This window comes from Salmo salar, chromosome 06, assembly GCF_965601325.2.
Source record: "Salmo salar chromosome 06, fSalSal1, whole genome shotgun sequence".
NCBI classification, from domain to species: domain Eukaryota; kingdom Metazoa; phylum Chordata; class Actinopteri; order Salmoniformes; family Salmonidae; genus Salmo; species Salmo salar.
In genome coordinates, this window is record NC_138296.1 from 69,666,477 (window position 1) to 69,680,163 (window position 13,687).

Genomic DNA, 13,687 nt, shown 5'->3' on the forward strand with positions numbered 1-13,687 from the left:
TCTTCTGAAATAGACTACATTTTCTTCATATCATGCTTCTTTAGACCTGTCTAAAATAAATAATGGATTTATTGTGAAGATGTAGGCTATATTACATGGATTTATTGTGTAGGTGTAGGCTATATTATATGGATTTATTGTGTAGGTGTAGGCTATATTACATGGATGTAATGTGAAGATGTAGGTAATATTACATGGATGTAATGTGAAGATGTAGGCTATATTACATGGATTTATTGTGAAGATGTAGGCTATATTACATGGATTTATTGTGAAGATGTAGGCTATATTACATGGATTTATTGTGAAGATGTAGGCTATATTACATGGATTTATTGTGTAGGTGTAGGCTATATTATATGGATTTATTGTGTAGGTGTAGGCTATATTACATGGATGTAATGTGAAGATGTAGGTAATATTACATGGATGTAATGTGAAGATGTAGGCTATATTACATGGATTTATTGTGAAGATGTAGGCTATATTACATGGATTTATTGTGAAGATGTAGGCTATATTACATGGATTTATTGTGTAGGTGTAGGCTATATTACATGGATTTATTGTGTAGGTGTAGGCTATATTACATGGATTTATTGTGAAGATGTAGGCTATATTACATGGATTTATTGTGAAGATGTAGGCTATATTACATGGATTTATTGTGAAGATGTAGGCTATATTACATGGATTTATTGTGTAGGTGTAGGCTATATTACATGGATTTATTGTGAAGATGTAGGCTATATTACATGGATTTATTGCGAAGATGTAGGCTATATTACATGGATTTATTGTGAAGATGTAGGCTATATTACATGGATTTATTGTGAAGATGTAGGCTATATTACATGGATGTAATGTGAAGATGTAGGCCATATTACATGGATTTATTGTGTAGGTGTAGGCTATATTACATGGATGTAATGTGAAGATGTAGGCCATATTACATGGATTTATTGTGAAGATGTAGGCTATATTACATGGATGTAATGTGAAGATGTAGGCCATATTACATGGATTTATTGTGAAGATGTAGGCTATATTACATGGATGTAATGTGAAGATGTAGGCCATATTACATGGATTTATTGTGTAGGTGTAGGCCATATTACATGGATTTATTCGACTTTTTAACATGTAGATGTTCCAAAGATCAGCACCTGTGGAAGCCAGGTGCCATAAATGTGTTTATGTTAATTAACGGTCAATTAGCGTGAGACCGGCTGACAGAATGTTGTGACAGCCACAGGCCTAGTAACATCCCTAGTAACAGGCAATTGAAATATGGCAAGTAGGATTGGCAATATCATCCTCTATTACCTTCAGTAATTTTCCATCCAGGTTGTCAGACCCTGGTGGCTTGTCATTGTTGATAGACAACAATCATTTTTTTCACTTCTTCGCACTCACTTTACGGAATTCAAAACTACTATGCTTGTCTTTCATAATTTGGTCAGATATACTTGGATGTGTAGTGTCAGCATTTGTTGCTGGCATACAGCATCATGCATAAGTTTGCTAATCTTGCCAATGAAAAAATAATTAAAGTAGTTCACAATATCACTTGGTTTTGTGATGAATGAGCCATCTGATTCAATGAATGATAGAGCCGAGTTTGCCTTTTTGTTTCATAGAATAGTTTCTTCTTCTTTTTATTTGCAGTACATTTGCCAATCGGTTGTGCTGCCCAGACTTATTTGCCATACCTTTTCCCTCATCCCTCTCAACAAAACACGATTTCAATTCCTCACCAATCCAAGGGGATTTAACATTTTTTACAGTTATTTTCCTAATGGGTGCATGCTTATTAGTACCTGGAATAGTGCAGCGTCTGGTTTCTCCTCATTACACATCACAGACCAGCAAATATTCATCATCAACATAAGAATCACTACAAAACTTCTTATACACTATATTAGGCCCAGCCTTTGGAACTTTGGTTTTCCTAGATATGGCTACTATATTGTGATCACTACAGTACATCCTATGGATTTGGATACTGCTTTAAAGCACATTTCTTCCTGCAGCATTGGTAAAGATGTGATAAATACATGTTGATGATTTAATTCCTGTGCTATTTGTAACTACCCTGATATCCTGAACCAGGTTGCAGGCACTAGTTACAGTTTGAAGCTTTTTCTTGTGTGGGCAGCTTGATGAAAGCCAGTCAATATAGAAATCACCCGGAAAATATATGTCACACATGCGAAGGAACGTTTATTTTGTGCATCTTGTCTTTGGTGTCATAAACAATCCTCCTGCCTGTGCCTGGTAAAGATATAGGGGGGGGGGGGGGGAGGGCAGTCATGACCTCCTCCTTCAGACTATTTGGCTGAATGCCCAGAGTTTGTTCTCTAAGTTAAGATAGGAGATGGTGCCAGACACATGTCGGAACCAACCATATGAACTATGCCTATGTAACGTGTTCAGACTATTTGGCTGAACGCCCAGAGTTTGTTCTCTAAGTTAAGATAGGAGATGGTGCCAGACACATGTCGGAACCAACCATATGAACTATGCCTATGTAACGTGTTTGTAACCAGTATATAAGGGAACTAAACGGGACTGCCCCGTTAGAGCTCCTGACAGACGTTCACTATGGTGCATCAAGTTAGTTGGAACCTCTCCAGCACGCTGACAATAAACAATGATTCATTTAGGATTGACTTCGAGTGTCCCTGTGTAAGAATTTCCACGACACATTATCCAGATATTGACTGTTAGCACTTGGTGGTCTATATCAGCTTCCCACCAGAATGGGCTTTAGGTGAGGCAGATGAACCTGTAGCCATATGACTTCAACAGTATTTAACATGAGATCCTCTCTAAGCTTTAAAGGAATGCGGTTCTGAATATAGAGGGTATAGGGTTGATCCAGCTCTGTGGAGCTCGGGGCTCATCTGGGACGAGCGAGGCTAGGATCAGGGCTCTGTCTCTGGGCGATGAGCCCTGAAGGATCAGGGCTCTGAAGGATCAGGGCTAGGATCAGGGCTCTGTCTCTGGGCGATGAGCCCTGAAGGGTTCCTCCCTCCCTGCCTTCCACATCTGACCACCCCGGGGCACAGACACATTCTGATACCTCCTCGACTCCACTCCTCGACGAGAAGTCAACTTGTAGCTAACTGTAAGAAGTAAGAACTAACTGAGGCCGTTTGTGCATCTCTCTCTCCTGATCTTTACTTCAAAAAGGAGAGGAACCCCAGAAGGTGACACATACACACCAGCAACACCTATTGCATGTCTGCTGCAGAGCTTCTGCAAGGTTTTCTTTCTTCCAAAGATCACTCTTTACATTTACACATACACCTCACACTACATATTATTTTTAATTCCATCTCATTCATTCTAATGCAATACAAACACCCACATTTCCCTCTAACATGCCAAGCCAATATTCCAATAACAGCTAGGGCCTGCACTGCTGCAAGCCAGAGCCAATCCACTCCACAGCCCCAGACAGTGGCGAAGCAGTGTTTAACCTGTTGGCCAATTCGAGCTGATGTCTGCGAGGGCCCCATTCAGCCACAGTTCAAGAGGCCAGAGTCCTTTTCAAGTGTGACTTTTGAGGCGCCCCCTGGGAGGGAGAGCAGAGCAACACGGGGAGGCAGGCTCTCTACAGCATACAGTTAATGAGAGAGGGCTGCTGCTGCTGCTGCTGCTGTGGACCGACTGCTGCTACTCTACTCCACTCAGGCGATCTACAGAGCTAGCACCCACTCTCCTCTACTCCACTCTCATCCTCTTCTCCCTCTCCTTGACAGTCCTTCACTCATTCTCTGCTTGCTGATGGTGGAGTTATTAGGCTGTGGAGTTTTCTTCATGCCACTCGACGGCGGGTCGCTTGCAACAGCCAATTAACACCACTTAACGGTGATTATACATCCCTCAACAGGACAAGGGCCCCTTATGATGTAGCCTTCAGTACGCTCCCAGTACAACGGAACCAGAGGATCATACGGTCCAAAAATACGTTTTAGACAGACTAAGTTTCATTTTCAGAGATCATACCTTCTGCTCCTAAAATCCTGCCTGGGTTTTAACTGCTATCATAGCTGAGAGACAATGGCTAAAAACAGACAAAACATGAAAGGGAAGAAACAGGGTTTACTAACTGAGGCCAAAGACCAAACCCAGCAAACTCATCTCGTGTCAAGGGCCATGACAGCGCCAGGTCCTATATTCAGTATTCATATTCATAATTATACAGTAGCAGTATGTTCATTATGGAATGAATACATTCAATTCCTCCAGGTAACTTGATGTAGAAAAGGGGTTGAAACTAACTAAAGGTCATCTGGTAACAGATATACAATCATGTATTAAATATTGTTCTTCCTAGCGCCTTTGGGTTCATGACTAACCTGGATATAGCTCTCATTTAAGCAGCAGAACGTGTCCTCCGCTGTCGCCAGAGATCAAAAGAGCTCCTACTCTCCAATTACTGTCTCTCCCCTTACAACAGCAACGATAATTAAGTGCGGCAAATAATTATACATATTTTCTCTTTAAAAGATACGTATTCCTCTGAGACCTGGTAGCAGATGAATCCACAGTACATTTAGTTCATCAAATTTTGCGGGTAGATGAAAAGTTGGCCACAAAGGCTAGACTGGAACGCCTCTGTAGGACATTAGTGTACACCTCCATACACGTCAAATCAAATCAAAGGTTATTGGTCACCTACACAGTTTAGCAGATGTTATAGCGAGTGCACAAAATGCTTATGTTACTAGCTCCTAAGACTGCAGTAAAATGTCAAACAGGTACACAAATAATACCTTTAAAAAAACAAAAAACAGAAAGCGTAACAAGAAATCAAAACATTTCTAAACAAATCCAATAACAACCCAAATAACAGTGTAACAGTAATCCAAATGCAATCTATACGTATCTACACTGGAAGAATTTACACCAGATATACTAGGAATGGTATGTACAGCAGTAGATATACTAGAGTGAACTATGCCAAGAATCCAATACATAAATAAATATGCGGTGTGTATAAACAGCCTAACTAAAATGCAATGTACAGTAGTAGAAATATTAGAATGAGCTATGTCAATAATAAATACACAGCACAAAACCTCATGGCAAAATTTATAAAATTGCAAGAAATTAGCCCGGTATATAAATAATATACAGTATATGTATGTGAATGGTGTGTATAGACATTATGGACAGTATGTGAATAGAAAAAGAGTGAATAGCAGTAGTTAAATAGGATGAGCCTTGACTAGAATATAGTATACTGAACAAAAATATAAACTTGAAATGTAAAGTGTTGGTCCCATGTTTCATGAACTGAAATAAAAGATCCCAGAAATGTTCCATACGCACAAAAAGCTTATTTCTCTCAAATGTTGTGCAAAAATGTGTTTACATCCCTGTTAGTGAGCATTTCTTATTTGCCAAGATAACCCATCCACCTGACAAGTGTGGCATATCAAGAAGCTGATTAAACAGCATGATCATTACACAGGTGCACCTTGTGCTGAGGACATTAAAAGGCCACTCTAAAATGTGTTTTGTCACACAACACAATGCCACAGATGTCTCAAGTTTTGAGGTGGCATGCAATTGGCATGCTGACTGCAGGAATGTCCACCAGAGCTGTTGCCAGATAATTGAATGTTCATTTCTCTACCATAAGTTGCCTCCAACGTTGTTTTAGAGAATTTGGCAACACGTCCGGCCTCACAACCGCAGACCACGTATATGGTGTTGTGTGGGCGAACGGTTTGCTGATGTCAACGTTGTGATCAGAGTGCCCCATGGTGGCGGTGGGATTATGATATGGGCAGGCATAAGCTACAGACAATGAACACAACTGCATTTTATTGATGGCAATTTGAATGCACAGAGATACTATGACGAGATTTTGAGGCACATTTCCGTGCCATTCATCTGCTGCCATCGCCCCATATTTCAGCATGATAATGTTGCAAAGATCTGTACACAATTCCTGGAAGCTGAAAATGCCCCAGTTCTTCCATGACCTGCATACTCACCAGACGTCACACATTTAGTATGTTTGGGAAGCTCTGGATCGATGTGTACTAATCGATGTGAAACTTCGCACAGCCATTGAAGAGGAGTGGGACAACATTCCTCAGGCCACAATCAACAGCCTGATCAAGTCTATGTGAAGGAGATGTGTCGCGCTGCATGAGGCAAATGGTGGTCACACCAGATTCGGACTGGTTTTCTGATCCACGCCCCTATCTTTTTTTTTAAGGTATCTGTGACCAACAGATTAATATCCGGATTCCCAGTCATGTGAAATCCATAGATTAGGAAGTAATTTATTTATTTAAATTGACTGATTTCCTTATATGAACTGTAACGCAGTAAAATCTTTGAAATTGTTGCATGTTGCATTTATATTTTTGTTCAGTATATATATAAAGTGGTAAAACAGTATGTTAACATTATTAAAGTGAGCAGTGTTCAATGACTATGTACATAGGGCAGCAGCCTCTAAGGTGCAGGGTAGAGTACTGGGTGGTAGTCGGCTAGTAACAATGACTAAGGTTTTGGGTAGAGTACTGGGTGGAGGCAGGCTAGTGGTGACTGTTTAACAGCCTGATGGCCTGGAGATAGAAGCTGTTTATCAGTCTCTCAGTCCCAGCTTTGATGCAGAGGTCATTGATGATCTTCTTGGCCTTCCTGTGACACCGGGTGCTGTAGATGTCCTGGAGGGCAGGCAGTGTGCCCTCGATGATGCGCTGGGCTGGCCGCACCACCTTCTCGAGAGCCCTGCGGTTGCGAATCTTACAATTGCCGTACCAGGCGGTGATACAGCCCAACAGGATGTTCTCAATCTGTAGAAGTTCATGAGAGTCTTAGGGGCCAAGACGAATTTCTTCACATACATACATTTCCAACTGATTTCACAGAAATGTATATTTTCATTATAAAGATATAGAGTTGCCACTGCTTTGATAGTCCATCATACAGTAACTCCAAAGTCTTGTCTGAATTATTTTTTCAACTCAGCACCTCTGATATTTTACATGCTTGAAGATAGAGTAAATCAGGAAAACCTGTTTCTAATCAGGTTAAACATTGTCCATGTTCTGAAGATCAAAGTCTGCTGACCACTCTTGTTTTACAGTACGAAATGTCTTGGGTTTAGAATTCTATTGCAATCCACTTTGGTGAAAGCCATGACCACTATACCCCAGAGTAATAGAAATGAAACAGAATCAAAACTCTGTGTCTATATAGCATGAGCTAGCATGACTTCAGATGACACTTGACAATTAAGTAGACCACTGGTATCTCTGCAATATTCTGCTACTAGACCTTTCATCCTGAGTATCCAGGGATATATCAACACTCCGAAGTGCAAATGTCTAGGCAGTATGCTGCTGCTAGCCCCTTTGGTCTAGTGTCCAGGGACAAAGCAGAAATATGCAGGGACCTGCTCTGCTCCTCACACCTCTTCTGAAAGAGTCATGGGATCATGAACTAAGCTCAGACATGCCTTACTCACTCTTATAGCCTACTAAGAGAGGTAGAACAAGATACAATGACATAAAAAGTAAGGGCAAAGTGTAGACTGACAATGTGTAGACTGATAATGTGTAGCTTGACAATGTGCAGACTGACAATGTGTAGACTATACTAGAGGATCGTATTGATCAAGACACTGGTTGGAACAGAGGTGTAATGCCCATAGGGGGCACAGGGGCACGTGCCCCTTCAGATGTGTCCTGCGAAAAAACAAGATATATATATATATATATATATATTTTTTGTTGTTGTTGTTGTTGTTGTTGTTTCTCTGTAATACTACGTGCTTCTACACCTGCATTGCTTGCTGTTTGGGGTTTTAGGCTGGGTTTCTGTACAGCACTTTGAGATATCAGCTGATCTAAGAAGGGCTATATAAATACATTTGATTTGATTTGATTTACTAGCCACCTAGTAGTAATTTTATGAAGTTGGCTTTAGCTAGCCCAGATAGGGCAAGAGTTGCTTTCCAAAGAGATATCCGGGATTGTAACATACTCTGTTTCACGGAAACATGGCTAGCTGGGGACATGCTGCCAGAGTCTATACGGCCAATGGGATTTTCAGTGCATCATGCCGACAGGAACAAACATCTCTCCGGTAAGAAGAATGGCGGGGGTGTATGTTTCATGATCAATTTGGTGTAATTTTAACAACATACAGGAACTCAAGTCTTTTTGTTCACCGGACCTAGAATTCCTCACAATCAAATATCTCCCAAGAGAACTCTCCTCGGTTATCGTCACAGCCGTGTATATCCCCTCGCAAGCGGATACCAAGACGGTCATCAAAGAACTTTACTGGACTTTATACAAACTGGAAACCATATATCCTGAGGCTGTATTTATTGTAGCTGGGGATTTTAACAAAGCTAATTTGAGAACAAGGCTACCTAAATTCTATCAGCATATCAATTGCTGTACACAAGCGAGTAACACACACGACCATTGCTACTCTAACTTCCGCAATGCATACAAGGCCCTTCCCCACCCTCCTTTTGGCAAATCTGACCATGACTCCATCTTGTTGCTCCCCTCCTATAGGCAGAAACTAAAACAGGAAGCGCCCATGCTTAGGTCTATTCGATGCTGGTCTGACCAATCGGATTCAACGCTTCAAGATTGCTTCAATCACGTGGACTGGGATATGTTCCGGGTAGCCTCAGATAATAACATTGACGTATACACTGACTCGGTGAGCGAGTTTATAAGGAAGTGTATAGGAGATGTTGTACCCACTGTGACTACTAAAACCTACCCTAACCAGAAACCATTGATTGAGGGCAGCATTCGCGCAAAGCTGAAAGCACATATCACCGCATTTAATCATGGCAAGGCGAGAACATCCTTGGATCATGACCTGAGCTACAGGCAGCTAGATTTGGGTATGTCATTTCAGGTGAAAATTGAAAAACATGCGCCCTGCTCATTCAAATCATGCACAGAGAAATGACAGTGAGATGAGCACTGATTTTATGCAGTTCACAATATCTGCCAAAGTGAGTTAATGTGCTCAACAGTCTGAACCGATGATTTGGGGGATTTCCAGTACAACTGTCTCGCTCTGTCTAACTATGTCTGTGGCTGTCTATCAGTACAGCATACTGTAGCATATATGCAGCCCGAGGTCCTCCACCAAAAATATTTTTCATGCATTTTTTATAGTAACTCAAATTGGGCAAATATGTTAATATACTGTATATATATGAAGGAGATGATCGTGGACTAGAGGAAAAGGAGGGCAGAGCACGCCCCCATTCTCATCAACGGGGCGGTAATGGAGCAGGTTGAGAGCTTCAAGTTTCTTGGTGTCCACATCACCAACAAACTGTCATGGTCCAAACACACCAAGACAGTCGTGAAGAGGGCACGACAATGCCTATTCCCCCTCAGGAGACTGAAAATATTTGGCATGGGTCCTCAGATCCTCAAAAAGTTCTACAGCTGCAACACTCCAGCCACCCTAGTCATAGACTGTTCTCTCTGCTACCGCACGGCAAGCGGTACCGGAGCGCCAATTCCAGGTCCAAAAGGCTCCTTAACAGCTTCTACCCCCAAGCCATAAGACTCCTGAACAGCTAACCAAATGGCTACACAGACTATTTGCATTGACCCCCCCCCCCCCCCATTTTTAAGCTGTTGCTACTCTCTGTTTATTATCTATGCATAGTCACTTTACCTCTACCTACATGTACATATTACCTCAATTACCACGACTAACCTGTGCCCCCGTATTGACTGTACCGGTACCCCGTGTATATAGCCTCATACTGTTATTTTATTGTTGCTCTTTAATTATTTGTTATTTTTCTATTTTGTTATTTTTTCATTTACATTTTTATTTATTCATTGTTTAACACTTATTTTTTCTTAAAACTGCATTGTTGGTTAAGGGCTTGTAAGTAAGCATTTCACTGTAAGGTCTACACCTGTATTCGGCGCAGGGGCGGCAGGTAGGCTAGTGGTTAGAGCGTTGGGCCAGTAACTGAAAGTTTGTTTAGGATCTGTGGAATGTCACTCCTGAACTCAGAGCAACGTGTGCCACGTTGTCATTGGTCTGCACATTGAGTCGGGGGCAGGATACTTGTTATTTGGCCATTGGCCAAGTTGTACTGCAAGGACTTCTGATTGGTCAACCCCAGGCTAGGGTGGGGGGTTATAAATGACATCCTGTTCCTTTGTTCGAGGGGGAAAAGCTGAGGACAGGGAAGACTGAACATCTGACTCCCAGCACAACATCTTGATTTGTCCTCTCGGAATAAACCTATTTTTCTCCCCCTGATTTGCTTTGGAGTTTGTGTTATTGAAGAATAACATAAATTGCCAACAGCAGTTAACTAACTGTTCCCCGGTAGGCCGTCATTGCAAATAAGAATTTGTTCTTGAATGACTAACCTAGTTAAATAAAGGTTACATTTTTTTTTGACAAATACAACTTGATGTGTTACAGTGAGAATGAATATGCATCCCACTATCCAACCATATAGAAGGTGAGGAGAAAACCAGCAACAGTTTGGACATCATACACTTGAAATAACACACATAAGGTCCCAGTGTGACAAGAAAGCCCAGAATCACAGTAAGTATAGCCCCAGGTCCTCAGTGCAGTGTACCATGTCGTACTTCCTGCTCCACATCAACAGTCCTTACAGGAGCTTCATCAAACTAGCAGCTCCTCTGTAGCTATATCATCTGACTACGCCACACGCCACTTGTGTCTGTACCCTGGTAAACATCTTCTTTCCCATCTAGCAGCACTCATCCTATGGGGAGTGCGGAAACCTTTGTACTGAAACATCAAAAGTAGCTCCTTGTTTGAAGAATAAACACGCAGCGCTACGGCAACCACCGGGGACTGTTCTGTGCTCCTCCGCTCGCTGGGCACTGATTGGCTGTGAGGGAGATTCACCATGACACTCACATTGGAGAAGAAATACAAAACAAGGCTTCTTCATCCAGGAGGTTTTGTGCGACCAGGACATGAACCTTACTCCATTAGGGAGGAGAAGAGGACTGAACAAGGGATAAGAAGCAGAGACAGAGGTGTAATGGTAAGTGCTGGAGAAGTCTTCCTGCCGGGGACGTTTTTATTCTTCAACAGCCTGAGCATCAAAGCAGAGGAGCAGAGTAGCACTAAAGCAGCGGCCCAATCAAAATACTGGAGTCTACAGGAACAACTCCTGCATAAGTTACCCAAATCAATGAATAACTTGGATAATGACTTGGAGAAATAATAAATGGAAACATGAATGAATCAATCCAAGATTCAATGTGCAGTATTAAATTCATTATTAGATGAATGCAAACCTCATTCTACCTTTATATTTTACATCCACTGGGTTGCAAGAAAACAACACCAACACCTATGTTCTGTACTCCTCAAATCCCGGTTCCATTTCCAATTCCCAACACAATGCGCTGGCATAATTATTATTCATTTCAATTTCTTAACGGGGGCTGTGAATCGCCAGGTGAGTGTTTTTTCCCTTTCTGCCACTGCCTGGGATCAGAGCTCCAGTTCTTTTGCATAAGCTCTGATTATTCTGGCTGGGGAGAAGTATGCAATTTCACGCACCTGGGCGAGGGACAGAGGGAGGGTGTTGAGGAAACACTCAGTCCTATTCCTTATCAGTGCTGAGCTCACAAGGATTTGTTTGTTCTGTCAGTATGCTACATTTCCATGCAGGATTTGAGGAAGAGTTGTTGGTTTTTTTTTACTTCTTTTTACATCTCCTACTGTAGTGTAATAATATGGCTCTGGGAACTGGGGTGACCTGTTAGAAACGCAAGAGGACTAAGGTAGAGTCAAGTAAGAGAGGTCTAGTATTAACAGTTCAAAATCCATTTTCAATATCCCGTGAAGACAGATCCACAAACACGGCTATCTACCAAGACTTTCTAATGGTAATCCATGGTAATCCTCTCCTCCTGGGTTGTGTCATAGATTTACATGAATATTTCATCATCATATCTGTGTGCAACATACAGTACAACCGTTCTCCGTTAATAGTACAAACTGCAACATGCAGACACACACAAAGAGGATATATGCTTCTTTGACTAGTAATGGCACGACCTATCACTTTCTACCCCATTACATTAGGAAACAGCATGAGAAGAGAAGTGCAAACAGCTTGATGTGCTAAACTTGTGGTCACATAGTAGGACAGATTAGAAGGATTACGCTCCTTATCACTTTATAACCCCTTACACTGGGAAACTGCATTCGAGGTGTTCTGAGAACTCTCCGTGAGCTGAACTGTGCTTAGAGGTAAAACAGTAGGTCAACATGACACTCCCCATCCATTTGCCAAAGAACCTGTTGAAGTGTTGTGAGAAGTCTAGTTTGCTGTGTTAAATAGTCTGTGGTAGCGCAGCCTGAAGGACTGGAGGCTGTCTGTCCAGTCTGTGGTAGTGCAGCCTGAAGGACTGGAGGCTGTCTGCTCAGTCTGTGGTAGCGCAGCCTGAAGGACTGGAGGCTGTCTGTTCAGTCTGTGGTAGCGCAGCCTGAAGGACTGGAGGCTGTCTGTTCAGTCTGTGGTAGTGCAGCCTGAAGGACTGGAGGCTGTCTGTTCAGTCTGTGGTAGCGCAGCCTGAAGGACTGGAGGCTGTCTGTTCAGTCTGTGGTAGTGCAGCCTGAAGGACTGGAGGCTGTCTGTTCAGTCTGTGGTAGGGCAGCCTGAAGGACTGGAGGCTGTCTGTTCAGTCTGTGGTAGTGCAGCCTGAAGGACTGGAGGCTGTCTGTTCAGTCTGTGGTAGTGCAGCCTGAAGGACTGGAGGCTGTCTGTACAGTCAGACATGGTGGCATGGCATGGGTCCAGCCAAGTGCTGTGGGAGGGAGTGGAATCCTCCATGACTCAACACCATACAGCCGCTCTGATTGGCTCTGAATCACCGGTGCGCAGCAGCTCTCCCTCATCTCTCTATCTCCCTTTCTCTTTCTACCCCCCCTCTCTCCATCTCTATAACTTTCTCTCATCTACCTCCATTGCTCTCTCCTTCTTATCTCCCTCCAACGAAAGAGGAGAGAGAAAACGGTCCTCTTGTGTATTTTGGGATCAGGACAAAGCGGTGATGCAGGTTCCAGGGCCTTGCTGCTATGATTCTACTTCAGTACTCACTGAGGTGTGTGGGGACTGGGGAGGGAGAATGAGACCAAAATCAAAAAGAGAAAGATAGATGAGCAGCACTCTATGGTTGGTTCTGCTGCTGTGACCCTCAAACCAAACTGTGTGAAATAAAGGCTCCAGCTAGTGCTTCTCTGAGACTGTATCGCAACGCACAGCACCTGCTGCCAAAAAAACAAGCCCATATAAAAAATAAACCCTACAATCTATCAAAAATAAGATCAATATAGTATTTTAAGTAATATGGCTCAGATCGGCAAATGCTGAAGGAATACATTTGGAACATACAAGGAGCAAACAATAACCATATCTTCAGTAACATTGTCCATGCTGTGTTGAAGAGCTTCTAGAAACGATGAACTCGCACAAATGAGCTCTATGACTCCAGGCAGGGTAGGACAATAAGAGTCAACCACTGTTCTGATGTAGTGTTGGTGTAGCTCCACACTGTAGTCTCCAGGGGTGACAGATGAGCCTCAGGCACAGTGTCCACAACAGAGATAAAGAACAACAACAGCCTCCACTCCATCAGCCCAAGGC

The 13,687-nt window shown here is 42.4% G+C and overlaps 1 protein-coding gene across 2 annotated transcripts in view; it reads right to left on the bottom strand.

The window, feature by feature from the left end:
- Positions 1-13,687, bottom strand: part of LOC106607867 (protein cornichon homolog 3-like) — a 43,904-nt gene that overhangs the window by 12,874 nt on the left and 17,343 nt on the right. The window contains exon 4 of one of the 2 annotated variants that reach the window (XM_082976926.1): positions 4,908-6,827. The exons of the other annotated variant lie outside the window; for it this stretch is intronic. Coding sequence (XP_082833052.1) covers positions 6,567-6,827 — 261 coding nt within the window. The 3' untranslated portion in view covers positions 4,908-6,566. Of the gene's footprint in view, positions 1-4,907; positions 6,828-13,687 lie in introns of those variants that run through there. 2 annotated transcript variants of the gene reach the window in all.